The sequence below is a fragment of the Chenopodium album genome, chromosome 17, assembly GCF_948465745.1.
Source record: "Chenopodium album chromosome 17, dcCheAlbu1.1, whole genome shotgun sequence".
In the NCBI taxonomy this organism is placed as follows: Eukaryota; Viridiplantae; Streptophyta; class Magnoliopsida; order Caryophyllales; family Amaranthaceae; genus Chenopodium; species Chenopodium album.
Genome location: NC_137850.1, coordinates 37,224,734 through 37,247,196, shown reverse-complemented (window position 1 = coordinate 37,247,196; position 22,463 = coordinate 37,224,734). Strand labels below are relative to the sequence as shown.

Sequence of the window (22,463 nt, the reverse complement as noted above, 5' to 3'; positions counted from 1 at the left end):
GATGAGTAGGATACTTAGCACGGAAAACCCTAGAAACCAAAAGCTGAGGATGATGAATAAGGTGCCATGTATGCTTCGCCAATAAAGCCGAGTTAAAGCTGGCTAGGTGATGAATCCCCAGACCACCCAGACCCTTTCGGCAGATGGAGGGCCTGAGAAGGAGCAAGAGCCAAGCCCTTAGAAGAAGCTTTTGATCTCCACCAAAATCTAGATAGTAGATTATCAATCCTGTCAGAGATAGTAGATTATGAGCACTAATTTTGCTGCTGCAGAATGCTTGAAAGAAGTAAAAGATGAAAGGCGTTGAACTACCTTATCCACCAACAGCTGGAAGGCTAGACATTTACTATGCCCTAAGTCCACAAGATTACCCAATTAGGAGCCTAAGTCAAATGAAACAATTTAGACAAGTACGATTTCACTATCTGGTTTTGTTTAAATTGTTTCATTTTGATTTACACAACTTTAATCTACGATTTTATTTTTTTTATTTTTTATTTTTTATTCCGCGATTGTAAAAAATAGAAGTATAATTTGAAATAAAATATATGTGAAGAAAAATTTAATGAGACACATTATAACTATGTCATTATACAAATTATATATATACTTAGCATATGATGCATGGTCAATTTGAAGGAAATTTTTATTTGATTCAAATTAAGTATTTGTTAAATTCGATTATCGTTGTAGATGTCGTATGACTTTTCATTGATGGATTAATTTAATATTCACAAAAAAAAAAAAACAAAAAAAAAAGGAAGCTAATAAGTGCTTGGCATAATGTTATCCTATAGTTACTTTGTGTGAGGGCTTTGTTTTCATTATATTATTATTATTTTGTACTGTACTAGCTTGTATATCCGTTTAATAGATACCTAGTACAAATATTATTCTTTTCTTATGTTATACAATGTTGAAAGGAATATACTTTGCATCATATCATCTATCTATCCTTCCATAAAACCAATGCACAATTGAAGGAATAATTAAAGCTCAAGGGAAGATTCATCATAAAGAATAAAGAAGATTATTCAAATAAATTCTAAAATGGGAGCTTGTATTTAATTGAGCCAATAATTTCCTGTTCATCAATAACACACATTACTAAACAAACCAGATCAAACCTTTGTTTCCTTTCTTTGAACAACACAATCCGTACCTTTAATTGTGACTTCAATTTTTTAAACTCATTATATCTAAGTAATCACCTTACTTTTTTACAGTGAAGGATAGCTCAAGTGGTAAGAGCTTTTTTAGATTGCAGGAGATCTTGGGATCGATTCTCATTATCCTCACACCAAAACTTTTTTTTTTAGTTTACCTGAGTACCAATAAGAACAAGCATACCCAATAATATTGTTTCTTAATCAAGAAATGACTACCTACAACTTAGAAGAAACTCCAGATGTTTTCATTACCCCACGATTTTACAACAACAAATTCGAGTATAGAATGGAGCACATCAATGAAGAAGGTGATCGAAAGGTAATTCGTTCTATAGACCTTAGGAATGACAAGTTGATGGTATATGGAACGGAGATAAAAGAGTCTTTGTTGAGTAGGTTATATGATTCTCTAATTCTAAGGCCTAAGGCTGGAATTATATATGTTAATTGTGAAGGAGCTTGTCATTTTCTTATATCAGGAAGTGCTTGTCATAGGCCAATTCAAAATGTGATCTTTGATTGGTCTCATTTTGGAGTGATAATACCAAATTCTCTCAATGATTCTCTTAAGAAACAACTTGATGAAAAAGATAAGAATATTGGTCTTCTAAACCATCAAGTTTCTATCATCGAGGTTGAGATGCTAGCCACGAAAGATAATTTAAAAGCTTCAATGGAAGAAGTAGAGAAACTTAAAGAACAAGTTTTAACATGCAAAAAGGAGCAAAATGAGTTAGGTGCCAAAATTCAAGAGGCATATGAACGAGTTGCTTTGGTCGATTTTGAGTTAGAACTCTACAAGATTGAGTTGGCTACGTATAAGAAAGGTGAAGAAGAGTTCTTGGATGAAATTTGTAGTTATAAAGAGGAAACTCAAAAATTAGAATTAGACTTAAAGAAAACACAAGCTCGACTTTCTTCTGTTAATTCTGAATTACAATCTACTAAAATCGAGCTAGAAATTTCAACGAAAAGCATTAAAGAACTTGGGATTCAACTTTCCTCGTGTAAGAAGGATAATCAAGAACTAGAAAGAAAATTGAAGGGGGTAGAAGAAGAAAATTCTTTAATTAGTCTCGAGTTAAGGTCAACTAAGAATGAACTAGAGTTGTCAAACAAAAATGTAAAGGATCTTGAGGATATACTTGCCTCATGTAATAAAGAAGATAAAACCAAGGAATTAGAATTGCAAAAGATACAAAATCAATTTATCTTAGCTAATCAAGAATTAGAATTTACTAAGACAATGCTAGAATCTTCAAAAATAGAGATTAAGGAGCTTAAAGATCAATGTTATAATCATAAAATAAAACAACAATTTATGGAAGTAGAACTACTTAAGGTACATGACCATCTTAATATGATTGATTATGAGGTGATGTTAACTAATCAAAAGTTGGAGCAACTACTAAATTCTAATCTCTGGATGGATGTTAATGGTTATCACCATCCTCAAGCAACCAACCTACAATGTCGTCCGGACTTGGCTGTGAATTCTTCATCAATACAAGGTACGTAATGTTGATATATATTCATTTCCATTATCATTCGAAAAACTACATACGTAATATTACCTTATGCTCTCGCAATCAACTCATCATACAATTCGTATTTATTCACTAAAATAACATGCAAGTTTAATATGTTGTAGATTTTCAAGAAGAATTGTCAATTGACATTAGTGAAGTTATAATTCAAGGAGATAGATAATTATTTTAATTTGCAGGTGAAGATTGCGATGACGAGCAACTCACGCACAACTCAAATACACTCAAATCATGGACCATTTCACAAAAAATTATTGATTTGTAGTGCTATAAGGCTTAAATCTGTCCTTTGAAATAATTCTGTTATAAAATTTCATATTCATGTGTAAATTATTTAAACATGCATGATGAATTTGTACTTGTTAATTAAGTATAAGTCAGTAATTATGTTTGTTTATTCCTTGTTGAAATATGAAATTAATAAGTTTCTGATTATACGTAATAAGTGGACAACTCCTCTAATTGCCACTTTTTATCAAACATATGATCAATAATGATTAATGTTATAGATATTGTACGTGTTTTAATCAACTAGTGTTTTGGTTTGATTTCTTTTAGCTGCATTAAGTTGCTCTTCACGTGAAATTATTCCATTCTTTCACTATATTATTTCCTTACAATTTGCCTAGAGAATCCTTCATAAATCATAAGTGTAGACATCCTGTGTCTTAACATTTTTTTTATAGAAAGATTTACCTTTTTTATACCACTTTTTGTTATTTTTAAAAGGGAACTTGTTCCGTGTATCCCTGAGGTTTTGAAAAATGCACCGTGTACCCTTGAAAACTTTTAAATGCACCATGTACCCTTGAGGTTTGTAAAAAAAATGCACTACATACCCTGATCGTCTTACAAATGCACATATCATTAACTTATCAAACTAAAATTATGCCCACACACTAACTCGTTTTTAGTACTTTATATTTATGTAGTAAAACCGCCTAAAAGCATAAATTACATCAAAATTTGAACTCCATCGATCATTCTAAATCCTAAACTTTAAGGTGTTAGAATTTTATTTATCAATTAAGTTTGCTTGATAATTAAATGTTTTAGCATTATACTAGCATTATACTGTAACAATTTAATAGAATTGGATGCTTATAGCCTATATGGGGTCTCAATTTAACAAAATTATCATTTGTTATATGAGTCTAGGGGTATTTGGTGCAAGTTCTTATAAACCTCAAGGACACACGGTGCATTTGAAAGTTTTCAAGGGTACAAGGTGCATTTTTTAAAACCTTAAGGGTACACGGAACAATTTCCCTTTTTAAAAAGTTAAAACTAAAATGAATTTTCAATATTTGTAAAGTAATAATTTATAATTCACAAAATTTTGGGTGAGACAAATCTCACTTAACCGTTGATGAGACAGCCCTCATCTTCACATCAAACATCTAAACACATTTTTTGTCACCCCACCTCCCCCGATTCTCAACTTTCTCTCTCTAAACTCTCCCTTTCATTCTCTCCCATCTCCCTCTTCTCTCATAACCCTAAAATCAAAATATGGGGATGAAAAATCGAGAGTATTATTAGTAGTAAGAGCCGAGCTTTGATCATGTCAGCTCTTCAGCCCTCAGAATCTTAAAAAACCTCTTCAATGGTTCAAGCCTTCAAGGATTGTATCGCATGTTTCCATTCATATTATTTTAGGAAATTTTGTATTTTATCACCCATAAATATCCCAATTTTGGAATCCCTATCCATAAGAAAATTTATTTTAAAATACCACCTACGAAGACACAAAAAAATAAAAATAAAATAAAACAAAAAAAAATTACCACCAAAACCGTTAGATCTAACTTTTTTAAAAAATTCCTCTATTTACTACCAAATAAGTCAAAGTGAGAAGCTCTTTGTGAAACGAAGAGAGTACATTTTGTAAGTTCCTCTATTTTCCAATACGTAATGCAACTTTTTTACTTTTTATACTATTTATTTACAATCACTGGCTATAATGTTTTATCATCAACCCTACCTTTTAAAAAATTTGAAATAATTTTTATGAATATTATTTGGACAATTATATCCTTTAAAATTTTATTTATTTATTTGCTCTCATTTATATTATTGCCTCTTGTTTTAACTCTTAAGAATAGTGTGTGAACAATTATACCTCTAAAAATATTCGTTTACATGTTTTTCATTGTTAATGCTATCAATAACTAAAGTTGTGACAGAAGGTCAAATCAAAAGAGCTCCCTAAATCGACATAGCTTACTATAGCGTGTGCATCACGCGCGTTAACCGCTCTTGTTACTAATATCAATAATATATGAAGTACTTATATATTGCTTCGTATTATTTTATTTGTTGCTTAGTTAATCTCAGTGTAAATCTTTAATGTATTAACTTTTCATAATTTTTTTTTTTTTGAAATAACTTTTTATAATTCATACTAATATAACTACCTATATTTAAAGGTAACATTTGTCAATGTTTTCATTAGCAAATGTAAAACTCAAATTATTGCAAATTGAGAATGAATCAAAAGTAGTACTTTTTTTTTCTTTTTTTTATGAAAAATGTTATATGTAGCCCTAAGGGCTATGTATAAGAAGTTAAAAGAGGAAAGTATTAATGAAATATATTCATTAATTACACTGATTTGCGCGTGATTTTGTCATGCATTCCTAAACTTATACCAAAAAAGGAAAGATAATTAAATGCTTATTTACAAATTTTATTTTGATTATGTTTTGTAGTGTATAATTATGATTAAACATAGTCATTTTGTTTCAAAAAAAAAAACATAGTCATTTAGGTACATATTAGAATTGTCTCAATAAATTATTACGTATATTTTTGTATAATATCAATTATTTTTTACAGAGTATAATTTTTACTCATTGATAATTAGATATATTAACTATTAAATTTATGTGTTGGTAAACATGATTAAAAAAAGAAAAAAAAAAAAAAAAAACATGTCAATTACGAGTAAAGACGATGGAGGAATGCTATAATAAGGTTTTGGAAAGAATATACTTTGCATAACCTCCACAATGTTGAGTAAATTACCCTAAAGGCAAGCTAGGAATTACTTACAACCCATTAATGCGCTAATCTACGACAAGGGGAAAAGCAATGCAAATTCACTATACTCTTCAATAATATAATGGAAGCCTGTTTACGTATAAAAACAAGCTATTATGCTTTCTGATAAGAATTTTATATGAACCAAAACTTGACATATATTATTACAACATTTTTTCCTATATTCGATTTCTTAAACATACACATACCCCATATATATGATTTCAAAACATTTGATATAATAAGTTACCTTGATTATTTTCATTTTCTTCATTATTATCTCGTTGCTTGATTTTTCAAAAAAAAAAATGGTCGTTTACTGCTTAGAAGAAACTCCGGATATTTTCATTGTTCCACGATTTATAGACAATGAGTTCGAGTACAACATGGTGCACATAAATGAGAAGGGTCAAAGAAAGGTAATTCGTTCCATAGACCTACATACTGATAAATTGATGATTTATGGAACACTTATAAAAAATTCATTATATAAGAGGTTGTATGAATCTCTAGCTATAAGGCCGAGAGGTTGTATGACTATGCATGTTAATTGTGATGGAGCGTGTTATTTTTTTGTATTTGGAGGCAACGAAAATAAGGATTGTCATAGACCAATTCAAAATGTAATATTTGATTGGTCTCCTTTTGGAGTGACAATACCAATTTCTGTCAATGATTCTCTAAAAACACAACTAGGGCAAAAAGAACAAGAAATTGAGCAATTAAACCAACAATTTTCTTCTAGTGAGACTAATTTGAAATCTTCAATGGAGAAAGTAGATGAGCTTAAAGAACAAGTTTCGTCTTGTAAAAAGGAACAGAAAGATATGGAGGTTGATTTGCATAAAGTATACCAACGACTTGCTTTGGTTGATTTTGAGTTAGAATTATACAAGATCGAGTTGGAGTCGTATAAGAAGGGTGAAGATGAGTTGTTAGATCTAATTTGTAGTTATAGAGGGGAAAATCAAAGATTAGAGTTAGAATTACAAAAGACACTAGCTCAACTTTCTTCTGTTAATTGTGAGTTACAATCTATTAAAATTGAGGTAGAAACTTCAACCAATAGCATAAAAGAGCTTGGATATCAACTTTCCTCGTGTAGGAAGGAAATTCAAGATAACGAGACAAAACTTAGGAAGGTTGAAGAAGAAAATTCTTTGATTAGCTCGGAGTTGTCAAATAAAAATGTTAAAGGTCTTGAGGAAGTACTTTCTATTTATAAGAAAGAAAAAGAAAACATGCAAATAGAGTTACAAAAGTTACAAGATCAACTTTCTTCTGTTAATTGGGAGTTACAATCTTCAAAAATCGAGACAGAATCCTCAACTAAAAGTATAAAAGAGCTAAAGTTTCAACTTACTTCTTGTAAGAAGGAAAATCAAGAACTCGAAAATAAACTAAGGAAGGTAGAAGATGAAAACTCTTTAATTAGCCTCGAGTTGAATTCAACTAAAAATGAACTAGAGTCGTCAAAAAACTATGTTAAAGATCTTGAGGAATTGCTTTCCAATTCTAAGAGAGAAATTAGGACAATGGAAATAGAGTTACAAACAATACGAAATCAGCTTTCGTTAGCTAATCGTGAACTAGAGTCAAATAAAACTTTGCTAGAGTCCTCAAAAAAAGAGGTAAACGAGCTCAAAGATCAATCTTATAGACATATAATAGAACAACAATTTGTGGAAGGAGAATTACATAAATTAATTGACCAAATCAATGTAATTAACTCTAAATTAATGTCCTCTAATCAAAAGTTGGACCAACTTTTGATTTCTAAGCTATGGAATGAATTTGAAGATTACCATCGTTCACAAGAAAGCCTACAATGTCCGAATTTAGCAATCGACTCATCATATGTACAAGGTATGTTACATCGATATTCTTCTTCGTTGTTCAATAAATTCACTATCTTCTTTTTTACTCTTACAATCAACTCATATAGTTTACGGAATGATTTTTGTAGATGTTCAAGAGGAAATGATAATTGAGATTAGCGACGTTTGATTACAAGAGGAAAACTAATTGCTCTGTTGGGCTTCTTATTCTACTTAGCCTCTTACTCAATTACACTCAAATGGACAAGTTTATATAGATTATCAATTTGTATTGCTATAAAGCTTAAATTCGTTGAAAAATTCTCCTTATTTGTATTCTTTTATTAGTGGGAATATTGGTTGTAATCTCATTGATTATCTCATGTCTTATTGTTGTTGCTAAATTATTGTGCTAATAAATTTGCTTTGTGACTTTGAGTTCTTTGCTTTGGTTGGTTGGATAGTTCGAAAAGTAACTAAACTAATTAAGATATAAGGAGTACATATATTGACAAATTATTTATATCAAATGAGTATCACCCAGAATCCAGATTAGTCTAAAAGGTGAAATGGGTGGTACACTAAAAAAAAAAAAAAAAAAAAAAAAAAAAAAAAAAAAACCGATTATATGATTAAAATTATTGAATATGATATAATTTTAACATTGATATTAAAAAAGAAACAGATTAAGTATCAAATGAAACAAAATCGATCAATGAAAATGTGAATGTTAAAAATATATATATGTGTCTAAAATTAATAATATTTCAACTTTGTGGTCAATATTTGTTGGCCATCAACCCATGTCTACTAACTAACTAGCCATTAAATCTTAGTGTATAAACCATAATAATATCAAGCATCTAATTCGGAGTACCATTTATATGAAGCATCTAATCTTAAGCTTGTAGAAATTGGGATTCCATTCAATTTTAAGTACGAATAAGATAATGGGTCGGCGGTGCGCTTTTCGACTAAAAAAAGTCAAATTGTATAGATATGTTCGCAATTCACATTTTGTAAGTGTATCTTCGCAATGGTCTTTAGCTAGCTACGGAATTTTTCTCGCATTTTTATTGGATGTGAATGTGATAGTTTACTTTGTTAACTATATTTTACATGAGATTAGACCTGTCTAATGGGTCATTCGGGTTGGGTATGGGTCGAGTCATTTCAGGTCGGGTCAAGTTCGGGTCAAAAAATTATCGGGTTAAGTTCGGGTCGGGTCGGGTCATTCGGGTTTCGGGTTAATTTTGGGTCAACTGATAATCGGGTCGGGTTTCGTGTCAACATTTCGGGTCGGGTCGGGTCAATATTCGGGTCCAATTTTTGGGTCAACTTTGGGTCGGGTCATATTCGGGTCGATGCATTGGGTTAAATTCAACTCGATACACTACCTTCGTTTCATATTATTTGCAACGATTTGACATAAAGTAAAAAGGAAAAATGCCTAATCGTTGAAAATAATATGAAACGGAGGTAGTATACATTTATATATTTTTTGACGAGAAACTCACTATATTTATTAAGGCTACTTTTTTCATGGAATACAGTAATTGTTTGAATTTAGATTATTTTGTAATTTCATTTGGTATTGAGCATTATATTATGTACGCATTATTATTGTACTATTTTTTTTTCCTAGACTTGTGAGAATTGTGATTTTAATTTATTTCGAGCTTTAGTTAATTTTTTTAATCTTATGGACAAACTCTGTAGAATAGTCGTTAAATTTCAATCTTTTTACGATTTTTTTAATAACTTATAGAGATAAAAGGCCGAAGAAATCGAGAAAAGTAATGCTCAAAATATGTAAATTACTTACACTGTTACACATTACAAATTAATAAAGAAAATTAAGTCAGTTTGATTGCGGTTTTTTTCTATTTTGGTTTGCTCAGGTCAAGTCTTTAGCTTAAATAGATTTTGGTCATTTAAGGTATAAGATAATTTTGGTTCGGGTCACTTTGGGTTTCGAGTCTATTTGGGTCAATTACTTCAAGTTAAAGGTCAGGTCACTTTGGGTATCGGGTCAACTTCGGGTCTCGGGTCACTTTGGGTCGGGTCTCGGGTCAACTTCGGGTCGGGTCATTTCGGGTTTCGGGTTAAGGTTGGGTCAATTTCACTTCGGGTCGGATATGGGGCGGGTCGGGTTGATTCGGGTTTCGGGTCACTATTTTCAGGTCGATTTTGGGTCATGGGTCGGGTCATCGAGTCTGGGTCAAAATTGCCATGTTTACATGAGATAAGAGTTTAGATTAGTAGGCTAGTTTTTCAATTTTCGGCCTTGACACCAAGGGTCAAATCTCACCAAGTACATTTTAGAAAGGATTTCCTTACATTCCCCTATTAGAATGGGCTTTTTCCTTATCTTAATAAAAACAATATTTTATATGGAAAGTTTCTACGACCCTAGAAGAGCTCGAATTCTATTGGATGATACGTGATTACGGAGCTTCAAAGATTTTATATACAAGTTCTTGAATTTTATCCTACTCTTGTAGTACTGTGTGCATGGTACTCCAGGTTTATAAAATTTATGTTATTTTAATATGAACTTCTTGTTATTTTAATTTATATATATGTTGTTTTAAAATAAGTATATGTTATTTTATATTTGTATGTTGATTTTTTTTTTCAACATTGATCCTTTTGATGTACTCTAGATTTATAAAATTCATGTTATTTTGATGTAAACCTCTTATTATTTCAATTTATATATATGTTATTTTTTAAGTAAGTACATGTTATTTTTATAAATGCATGTTTTTTTTTGTATGCATGATGTTGAAGTAGATAAGTGAATAACATATTATTTTAGCAAAATAACACGAGGTTTTAAACAAAATAACATAAGAGTTAGGCAAAATAACTCAAGTATATTGGGTATGGAGTACCATGATCCAGGAGTATATAATACTAATTGATTCTTCAAGATATAGATAAAGTTGGTCTCACAAATATTCCGATAATTTTTGGACAGAATGGGTAGTGTTAACTTCGTTTGGCATTGCTGTAATTTTCTTTTTTTGGTTTTTTGCTTTTTAAAATCATATGATATATGTCATATAATTAATCAAAAATTAGTTAAACTTATTAAAACCATGATAATTTTTAAAACTGATAACAGAAAAGTGGAAACACCTAAAAAAACACTAAAAACCAAAAACTATGCCAAATAAGCCCAATTTTTGGGTTTTCAGGGTAGATTTTTTAGGATTTCTTTGTATAAGTTATTTTTTTTAATTTCCAAAACTGCTCTTAATATGTAATTCTTGACCAAAAAAAAAAAAAAAAACCCGACGTGGATCTAATATCTATCAACGTATATCTTCTCAGTTATGTACTTATGATAATTCATCGATAATTTGATTTAACTTTGGCTTAAAGATAAAACTGATACAAGAACTAATCTAATAAGAAAACTAATAATAAGTGTTTTTATTTGTTATTTTGGTAAATGGGAACTAATAATAAGTGTTAATGACACATGAATGATTAGATAGTGACCCAATAATGAGGTAATAACTCAATAATTACTTTGGTTAAAAATGACCTTATTTGACTATAGAATTTGGTCAACCCCAAATCCAAAAAGAATTGGAATTGACCTAATATTAAATTAACCTTTTTTCTAATCGAACTTAACTAAAATGAAATCAAACCGCCCCAAAATCATCCGACCTAAAATTAATCCTAGCCTGTCAAATCGTTTATAACCCAATACATTCCACTACTTTTATAATATTTATGTCAATTCCATGTTAAATACTCATAACAATCTTGTACGAGTATTTGCACTTTCTCCATGGAGGCTCTCGGATAGAGGTGTCAATTCGAATGTTCGGATCGAGTTCGATGACGTTGGGTCGGATTAGATCATTTTTTTTGTGAGATCAGGTCATTTTTATAGTTAAATCATTCTAAATTATTGTCTCCATGCGAGTTGAAATATAAATCGAATATTTTTCGAGTCAGTTTTAAATCAAATCGGATCATGTGTGATTTTGACATCTCTACTAGTCTCGGACAACCTATCGGTTTCTTGGTTACTCTACATTTTATATTATCGTATTATAAAAACGAGACTTTACATAGTGGGAACCAAGTTTCTGACCATTTGACCTAGATGAATGATGGTTAAACATGGGCATCGTGTCGTGCCAGGCCGCCGCGGGTCGTGCCTGGCCGTGCCTAGGGGGGACTCGTGCCGGGCCGTGCCGTGCCAATTTTTGGCACACCCCAACCCAAGGCACGGCACGTCCCACGTTGCCGGGCAGCGGGCCGCCCTGGTATTTATTTATTATTTTTTTTAAAATATATATGTATATATAAAAAAATCGATAAATATTTTTTTTAACAATTTTAAAATTGAGTTTATATAAATAATTTTATTAAATTGTGTTTATATTTTATTAATTTAAAATTGAGTTTACATAAATAATTTTATTAATTTAATTTTTGAACAACTTTTCGGCGGGCCGCGTGTCGTGCTGGGCCGTACCTGGGTCTGCCACGTGCCGTGCTGGTGGGCTATGCCGGTGGGCCGCCCCACAGGCCAAAGGCCGTACCGCTCGTCGTACCTGTGCCAATTTTCAGAAAAATTATTCACGACACGGCCCACGGCCCACTACTGAATCGTTGTGTCGGATTTGTGCTGGGCTCGTGCCGGCACGGTCCATGCCCGCCTTTCATCAATTTGGACACTGTTGTATTTGCATCACTTCCATTCCATTGCCAAAAAGCCGTTACACTATTAAAAGCACAGCCCCCACCACGTGTCTTGTTTCTCTCTCCACATTCTTCTTTCAATGTCTCAATTTCAAATTAAAATTCATTTTTCTTAATTTTTCCCAATTAAAATTTAATTCTTTTGCCGTTCCAATCTCTAATTCTCTTCCCATCTGAATTTGTACCTTTTTCGACATTTTCCATGTTTATCTCAAGCTAACCCACATTGTCCAATTCAATCTTCACGCAAATTCATGCATTTTTCGGTCCAATTATTCCATGATTTGGACCCCCATTAAACCCCTTTTCATTTTACTCAACATTTCACGAAATTAACCCTTGATTTTTAGCTAAAAATATTGGGTTTCTTTAATTCTTGGAAATGAATATAAATGGTGAAGAAAAAGCTGTGTTTGAAATTGCTTTAGTATTTACAAAGAAAGAAGAAAATGGTGAAAGTGAAGATGAAGATGAAGGTAACAGATATGAAGTTATGGAGATTTTGGTTGAAGAATTGAAGAAAACTGGGTTGATGGTTGAAGAAGTTCCTGGCCTTTCTCATGAGTTTATTAAGGTCAGTTGCTCAAATCTTGAAATTTACAATTTATTTCTAATAGGGTTAGGAGCTAGCTTTGTTCGGAATTAATTGTCGCGTTGATAGTGTAATTTGGACGAGATTTGTCCGGAATCAATTGTCACGTTGATAGTGTAATTTGAACGAGTAATGTGATAATCAAATTGGAAAGGAAAGAATATTTGTTTTGCAATTGACCAGTCAAGTTTAGTCTCTTCAGTGTTTCGTTTGTTTGTTTGTTTGTTTGTTTTTTTTTTTTTTTTTTTTTATATATTTTTTAATATAATTGGTCAAAGTAGGCAAGTTAGGGTGTTTGGTGAGTCTAATTCGTTGATTTTAAATATTAATTACATGGACTTGATTTGTTGTTTACTTATCTTTCATTACAAATTGGCCTAATTAGGTCGTAGAGTTGTTTATTTTATATAGTTGTTTAATATGATGTTACTTATATTGCATCAAAAGTAATTTTGTGAAAGTATGTATGAAGTAGACAAATAAGGGGGAAGGATTAAGTTTTTGCACTTAGGTGTCATGAGATGAAGATAGAAATCGAGGAAAAGACGTGGAGATCGGATCCTGATACGAACTTAAGTTTCTCAATATAGAAATACGAGTATTGTTTATTTCTGATTTAATATTGTTAAACTTGAGCAGGAACCAGTGTTTTAATCTGTTTCCAAATACAAAGCTACAATGAGCGCATTGTAGTTCTGATTTTGGTTATAAATATCTATATATGTTCAATATTTTTGGCAAATTGAGTTGTAGATTGAAATTGAGGAAAAGACATGGAGAGGATCCTCCTACGAAAGCAATAATATCTATGTCTAATCTGATATTGTAAAACTTTAGCAGGAGCCAGTGTTTTAAACTGTTTCCAATGTGTGCTTTTAAGTGCTGATTTTGGCTATAAATATCTATATAAGTTCCTTTCCATGTATATTATTGGGAAATGATTTGGTAATAGTGTCTTTAAATTGGATATTTCTCTCTCAGTTGGCAGCACCTTTGGAGGCTCTAGGAAAGGCTGCAGCAGAATTACAGATAAGGAAACGAACCAATATTGGTATTAACCCATATTTATTTTCTTGTTCCATAGTTCCATACTCAATCTATTTCCTAAAATGTTATTATAACATTAACAACCTTGAATGAGTGTATGACTGAGGTAATGAGGAGTTTAGTGAGGATCATTAATAAGTAAAATCACTTCCCCAATATCATTCCTCAGTCATTGGATAGCCTTGTAAATGCATATTTGGTGCTTTTTTATTTATATCTCAGGAATGGACTTAGCTTTTGACTGGGAACAAGTTAAAGCCTTTGCGAGGCAGGCTGATGGCTCATTGTTCAGTTGGTGTGAACGCCATCATTGCTACCATCACTTAATTTATGGAATAGTAAGCATTCTTCAGACTTATGAAGTGTATTTTTCATTTATATTTACTCTGCCCCCAATTTTAGCATATCAGTTCTGAGAACTTTGAATTCTTCCTTTCTCATTTTATTGATGGTGATTTGAACTTTAACCTTGAATGCTGTTAGCTATGAAGGGAATGCTTTAGAAGTAATTCATCACTCCATATTAAATAATTGATTATTGCAGGTAAATAACAGTAAAGTGGCTGTACCTCTGAAATATGGCTGCAAAAAATTCTACTGGGAACCTTGGGAGCCTCTTCTTCGGAAGCTGGAAACAGAAGGCATTCTTAAACAAGTATTTCCTTTGCACGGTATGAGGAATCCTAATTATTGCTGACTTTCTGTGTTTCCAGTAGTATAAACTGAACTTTATGATAACAGATGAACAGAAAAAGAAGGAGATGCTAAGGAGTTGGGCACTAAACTTTTGGGACATTACAAGGCAGCCAATTGATGATATATACCTCTACTTTGGAACCAAGGCAAGTTGAAATGATACATTGAATTCTGTGTTTTCATCGGCTAATATTTACTAAGGCAACTTACAATTTGCAGATAGCAATATATTTTGCCTTTCTTGGAATGTATACTCGGTGGTTACTCTTTCCTGCGGCATTAGGGATTGTATTGCATTTAGTTGACTTTGGGTAGGCGCCTACTCTCCTATCTTAGACTTCTGTCAGATTATTAAGCTCCTCAATTTTCCACATAGCTTGCAATTTTCCATTGACTGCTGTGTATTTTCTAGATCACTACAATTTCTGGCTCTTCCGGTGTTCTTCATAAGTATCATATCATGGGCTGTATTCTTCTTCCAGTTCTGGAAACGCAAAAATTATGCCCTCATAACCAGGTAATTTTCTTCATTAACAAAAGCATCATTGTTTATTTTGCTTACTTTTCAATTAAAGATATCAGGAGCATCATGTCTTAACCAGCTCTTTGATGCAGATGGAACATCAGTTACACAGTTGGAACAGGACCTGGATATAAGATATTTGGAATGGATCTAAACTCTAGGAAGCATCCTCTGGAATTCACAAAAAAGTTGGAGGCTGATAATGTCAAAGGGAAAGCAGCATACCAAAGAGATGAATGGTATGGACGTCTAAAGAGGATCAGAAATGATACAGTCATTATATTGAGCATTATTTGTCTTCAGTTGCCTTTTGAGCTAGCGTATGCTCATCTCTATGAAAAAATTGGATCAGACATCATAAAGTAAGCTTTCTTTGTCTATGCTTTAAATAATGGACTGCAAATTAGAACTTCTTTGTAAGTCTTGAATCGGTATGCTAATATGTTACTACTTTGTTTTCAACAACCACCACAAAGTCTTAATCCCAAAATGATTTGGGGTTTACTAACATGAATCGACATAAATAACCATTCACAAAAAATGGAATAAAGAATGAAAAGTGGTAAAGTGGAAGCGAGCAAGAATGGAAGCAGGATAAACTGAAAACTCAACAAGAGGATTTAAAAATAAAATCTGAGAAAGGATTTGAAAAAAAAAAGATAAAAAGGCCAAGTAGAGAGGGAAAACATGCATATGAGAAAACCTAGAGGAAAATAAGAAGATTTTGCAAAACACAATGAGATTAGGTAAAAGGAAAAAAGAGTATATATACTTCTTTTTTTGTTCAATTTGGATGCATCAGTTTCCTTTTTTAACTAATAAATTCTCTCTATCTCTCTCATATCACATGGACCCTCTTAATTTTTTCTCTATCTCTCTCTACTTCAAATAGTCTAGGATTCCGTAATATCAAAATTGATGCGTCTAAAAAAAATGGAGATGTAATTAATTTCATGACGAGTCTCAGCTTAGATTTTCTCCTCTCCACTTTATCCTATTCAACGCTAGTTCCTTAATCCCCAAAAGATGCATATTACTAGAGGTGGGCATCGTGCAGTGCCGGGCCACCACGGGCCGTGCCTCGTCGTGCCTAGTGGTGGCTCGTGCCGTGCTTGCATTTTGGCGGGCCGTGCTGTGCCAGGCCACCATTTCGCACACCTCAACCCCCGGCACGGCATGGCCCACGTGCCTAGCGTGCCGGGTTGGTCACCGTGCCACCCATGTATTTTTTTTTATTTAAAAAAAATCGATATATTTTTTTAAACAACTTTTAAAATGGATACACTATTTAAATAATTTTATAAATTTATGTGTATGTTATTTTATTATTATTTTATCATTGTTCTTTTTATTATTATAATTCCTTATTATTTATGTTATTTTTTTTATTAATTTATTTGAAGCAGCGAATGAGTAGTCGTTTTGCACGGGCCGTGCCGTGCTTGGCGTGCCGCATGCCGTGCTTGGCCGTGCCATGTGTCGTGCTAGCGAACTGTGCTCGGGGGCCAAAGTACAGTGCCGTCCGTAGGTTCATGCCGTGCCCGTGCAAAATTTTCGAAATCGTGTTCACGGCACAGCCCACGGCCCACTCCTCGGTCATCGTGTCGTGCCGCTGGCGTGCTCATGCCGTGCCGTGCCATTTTCGTGCAGGGCCTATGCCGTCCGCGGGCCGGCCCGGCCCATGCCCATCTCTACATATTACTTTCTAATCACCCTCCTCCTAATTTTCCTAGGTCTCTTCCCCTACCTCTCACGATCCCATCCCTTTGCCACTTTCAACTTTCTTTACCAAAGCCTCACTCAATTTCTTTCTTACATGGGCAAACCACCTTAAGCCATTCTCCATCATCTTGTTCTCACAAGATGTGACCCCTACTCCACAAATTATCTCATTCTTCATACAATTCTTTTTTACATGGCCACACATCCAACCGAGCACACGCATTTTCACCACATTCATCTTATAAACATGACAATGATTCACAACCTAACATTTCAATACCATATAATATTTTAAGCCTAATTTTTATGCGTTGTAATTTTACCTTAATCTAGGGCATGCCAGGATCACAATTAAAATCCTGTACTTCAACTAACCTGCTTTTATTCTTATACGAAGGGATTATTTTTCCTCCACTTTATTGGCATGCCCCAAATCTTGTTGAAGAATGTTGTTGACCGTTCAATTCCTTTTTTTGTGAAGAATATTGTCAAAATTTTAATTCCTCTCTCTCCCAGACATCTTTAAACCTCAATAGGAATGTCATCGCTACTGTATCATTTAAAAAAAAAATACTCCACCTCGACTTTTTACAAACTTCTAAAAAATGAAATGGATCTGTAACTTCTTATATCTCATGCAGTAATGCAAATTATGCCCAAAGTATACCCCACTTTACTTAGTAATTAGCAGTGTGGAAAAGAAAGGGTGCTGTAGGAAGTAGAATAAACTACAGTAGGCATATTTTTGCTACTTTCTGTTAGTGGATATTATTGTTGGGAGATCTTGCAAAGGAAAGGTGAATATTTTTTTTACTTTTTTAAAGACGGTGGTAGTATATTGATAGAAGCATTAGCTATACATTGCAATGGGATGTGGAAACTAGAACAATTGCATGTTTAAGGATTATTACACTTTAGCAAAAGAGTGACTTGGGTATTCTGCTGTGTGTGAATTTCACTGAGTACAAATAATATTATAACGAGTACGTGTGTTGTATCAAGTAAAACCATTTCATATAGCATAACATTACCATTGTATCTCTTGTATTATCTCAGACGTTCATGTGGGACTGGATGAGGGGTTCACATATACACACCTCTACCCCTAAAATTGTTGATAAATTGTTTTCATTAGACCCTTGATTGCAATTGTATAGACAGTATAGAATAATTATTGCTAAATGAAATTTTGGAATAAGAATCCGAATTGAAGACATCCATACAAACAATAAGGGGGATTGGAAGAAAAATTAGTTATGTTCTTGCAAATATCTAAACTTCAACACTTTCTTGCTTGTCCACCTACACGCTTGTTCAAGTCATGTCTAGTATACATGAATTTTACTTTCCAACTCTTTAACCCAGCTCCTACAATCATTAAGCTCATTAGAATATGAATCTGGGGTAGAGTCATGAACATGAAGAAAATCTATTGCTTACTTGCAATCTAAAGAAATGATCATTCTCTCCATATCATCTCTTTTGATCTTGTTGAGGCCTTCACATATTCTCATTAAGATCTGCAAGAAGGCGATTAATAGAGTAACTTTGTTTCTGGAAGCCTCTAGACCAACTACAGACCTTCTGGATAAACCACTTGGCATGAACGAAGGAAGTGTCAACATATACCATAAACCAACCATAGGGTGGAAAATCCTATTCTACGGGAGTGTTTGGAAGAATTGGAATTAGAGGGAGGAACAAGGCCATTATCAATCAAAGGCGTTGGAGAATAGAAATTTCAACCTGAGGCAATTTGCTTTGTGGAGGATATGGTTAGGTGATTCCTGATAATCCGCTTTAAATATGATATGATTGTAGTGTTTCTGGTTTTATAAACAAAGAAAGTGGAACTAAATACTCCATTTAACTCCTTTAACAATGTGGGTACTAGTTAAAATATTCTAACCCAAATCGCCTTACGAAGGTCTTGTGGAATAGCTGGATAGACAAGAGATTCAGATAAATCAAAATCTATGGCTAGGATGGCATGGATTAATTCTTCTATGATGACAAGGGGACAATTGGGGCAATAGGAATTTGGATAGATTTAACAATACTTAAGCAAGCCTCAATGGAGCACCCTATCCCTCCAAGGGATCCATTGTGGAAGCTTGATTCTTTTCCATAACTGCTTAAGGTTCAAGTTCAAATTAAGGGATCTAATATTTGCTGCATCTGCACTAGAAAAAGAGAAGTGCCGTGGGAAAGGAAGCAAGAACAAGGCATTAAGGTTTTTAATTATATTTGTCATGATCTTAAGTGGGTGACAAGTAAATTAAAAGCTGTCTAGATCCCTCTCACCCACACAAACAAAATCTCTTACCTTCATAGTCTCTTCTTCTGGAGCAAATGGTGTTTTAATGAGATTGCTAGCTGGCGTTATACCTAGCCCAAAAGAAGTCCTTTGCTCGTTACAAAGGTCCAAATACTACCAAGTATTAAGCAAGTAAGTTCCACCCCTTGCTAAAACTCTTCCATAGAGGCAGTATAATCATGGACATACTTTGATCTATTACTCTCTTGGGCTATATCAAGAATGACATAATAACTTCAATTTGAAATGGTTTTACTTCTACACGTATCTCCGTAAAAGCTCATACTCCCTCATTATACAAAATATGAGTGCCCAAGCCTAAAAAGAATTTTATTTATGGTTAGAAAAAGTATTTATTTTGACAATGCAATTTTTTTTTTTTTATCAATGTGGAAATACTAGTGGCTGATTTATGATCAGTATTTTTGACTGAATTTTCTGAAAAAAATTCAAAAGGAAGACATATGTCATATGTGCAGAAAAAGCTAGAAGCAGTTACTTTCTAATTATTATAGATAGTTGCCAAAAGGGGGCACCAAAATGTAAATATAAATAAAGAAATAAAAACTTAAAATGTAAATGTATTACTGCTGCTACCTCCTGTCCATTTTTGCTGATTAATTAAACTATTATATACTGTATATATTTACTTGGAAGTATGTGTGCATATTATTGGATGCTTTAACTATACTGTACCATGATTTATTGCACTTCATGTAGTAACAAAAGTCATATCATTATTCCATGTTCAAATTTTGATAAAGATTTCTCACTGTCTTTCCGCTTCCGCATTATATAATCTTTATAAAAGTAATGCATTACAATGATTATGTAATTATCTATTGTTTAACCTTGATGATAGAGCTGGTCTTTATTAATAGAGAAATTTTATTCCTTGAGGTGGAGATATTATTAACTACTAGTAGCAGCATTGTTGCTACAAGAATAGAGTAATAACATATAATCAACTTTTCTGGTTAATTTGATAGGTTTGGGCTGACGGCTGTTTACCTACTTCTTATTCAATATTTTACGCGATTTGGAGGGAAAATTTCTGCTGATCTCATTAAATATGAAAACATTGACAATGAAGAGTATCAGGCAGACAGCTTGATTTACAAGGTGGGGAATGGGAACAGATACCTAAGTTTGTTTATTTGCTTAATTTTGAAGGTGACTACTAAAGCAAATTCCCTTTGTTGACATTTCTTTGCAGCTGTTCGGGCTTTATTTTATGCAGACATATATTGGAGTTTTCTATCATGCTTTGCTCCACCGCAATATTATGACACTTCGCAAAGTTTTAATCCAGCGTCTGATCGTCTCTGAGGTTGACATGGTTTTTATTGAACAGATATCAGATTCTACTTCCACTTAAAATTGTGATTGTTACTGTGATGTGTAACATGTTTGCAGGTTTTTGAGAACTTGCTTGAAAATTCTTTGCCCTACCTTAAATACAGCTATAAAAAGTTTGGAGCTGTTAGGTGAGCTTTATTATCCTTTTGTTTTTATTTGCACCATCTTTACATATAAATGAAAGTAATACAAGTTAGTGTAGCCGTTAGATCACCTTTATGTTTGTTAACGCATTTACCAATTATCAAGGCTCAAGAAGAAGCACGATAAGGGGTCATCAATTGGGAAGGTAAAAGTGAATTCGAGAGTAGAGAAAGAGTATCTGAAATCTGCTTACTCCGCCAGCATTGGAGGAGAACTTGAAGATGGACTGTTCGATGGTAATACTCGTAATTTTGTTATTACAAGCTTACTTTATTTGTTTTTGAATGGCTTAGTGATGTAGCTTTTGATACATCTGAAGAAACTTTACTGTCAAACTGTAAACTATATGCAGATTTTCTGGAGTTGGCTCTGCAGTTTGGAATGATTATGATGTTTGCAAGTGCATTTCCCCTCACTTTTGCTTTTGCTGTTGTGGTGAGTAGTTTATATTGGAGTTTTCTATCATTCCTAGTTTGAGGCACCAAGTAAAAATCTATAACTAGATGTTGGTGCAGAACAACATTATGGAAATCAGGACAGATGCTCTAAAATTGCTTGTCATGCATAAAAGGCCTGTTCCTCGTGCTGCTGCTACAATTGGAGCATGGCTGAATATATTTCAGGCAAGCTTTCAAATTGTCAATCTTTTTTGTGCTTACTGCAATTATGCATCCCCTTTAACATGTTTTTTGGTATTAACCATTACAATTCCAATGCATAAATTCTTAGTAATATCCTAGAAAGATGTTGCAGTGTGGTTCTCAGCAGTCAGCATTTATGTTGAATATTTTCTGTTCTCCATTTATAAGTAAACTACATTACTGATTTGATATGGTTTATGTTTTCTGAATTTCAGTTTCTAATAGTGATGTCAATATGCACCAACTGTGCACTTTTGGTTTGTTTATACGATGAGGAAGGGAAATGGAAATTAGAGCCAGGGCTTGCAGCAATTTTGGTCATGGAGCATATCCTCCTAATTATAAAGTTTGGCTTTTCTCGCTTTGTCCCTGAGGTAAACCTATTGTGGTCTTTGTACTATTCCCAAGGAAAGTGCTAGTGTAGATAATGAGTACATAAAGCAATTCTTATCTTGCAGGAGCCTGCATGGGTTAGAGCGAGTCGTGTGAAGAATGCAACACATACTCAAGATGTGTCTAGAGAACTCTTGAGGACCATTTCTGGTGGAGAAAAGATGTTGAACCCTGCAGAAATGATGAACTGACACCAAAAATGCTCGCCTTGTACATTGGTATATAAAAGTTTTGTAGGATGCCTTGTAGATGGTACATATAGTTATACAGAAATGTCATTGCCGTCTGTGCCCTATATCAGTGTTTCATCTTTTGATTCTTGTTATCTTTCTGCCCAGTCTTTTGCTCGAAAGTCGAATTCCTTCAAGTTGTATAGATGGGTAGTGGATGCTCACGGGTTCTTTTATCTCAAAGAGAACAGAACAGAATTTACAGTAAAGCCGAAAACTTAGAATTTCTTCCTGATTTTGTTTTGTTGCTCTTGTTGCTTGGATGACTCAAACCAATATGCAGTTTTTCTAGTCTATTTGCCTGAGGGAACAATATGCAGTTTTTCTCGTCTATTTGACTTAAATATTTTGGAAGAATATTGCAATAATAGTTAACACACGTAAAAGGTGGTGGTTTGGAATTTTCCTTGTAACCTTGAGGTCACAACTCACAAGGTTAAATCTTCGAAAGATGCTTGGGTATGAGGATCAAATCTTTACTCTTTCCCCCTAG

General features: G+C 33.2%; 1 protein-coding gene across 1 annotated transcript; it reads left to right on the top strand.

The window, feature by feature from the left end:
- The first annotated feature begins 12,362 nt into the window (after positions 1-12,362).
- LOC145587888 (anoctamin-like protein At1g73020) lies at positions 12,363-22,205 on the top strand. Its single transcript, XM_081644550.1, has 16 exons — positions 12,363-12,880; positions 13,880-13,949; positions 14,168-14,283; positions 14,490-14,616; positions 14,687-14,787; positions 14,861-14,952; positions 15,054-15,158; positions 15,257-15,526; positions 20,193-20,325; positions 20,420-20,533; positions 20,620-20,690; positions 20,812-20,942; positions 21,059-21,141; positions 21,222-21,329; positions 21,563-21,721; positions 21,806-22,205. Exons 1-16 carry the CDS (start codon positions 12,689-12,691, stop codon positions 21,929-21,931), a joined length of 1,998 nt encoding a protein of 665 aa, XP_081500676.1. The 5' UTR covers positions 12,363-12,688; the 3' UTR covers positions 21,932-22,205.
- Positions 22,206-22,463: the final 258 nt, after the last annotated feature.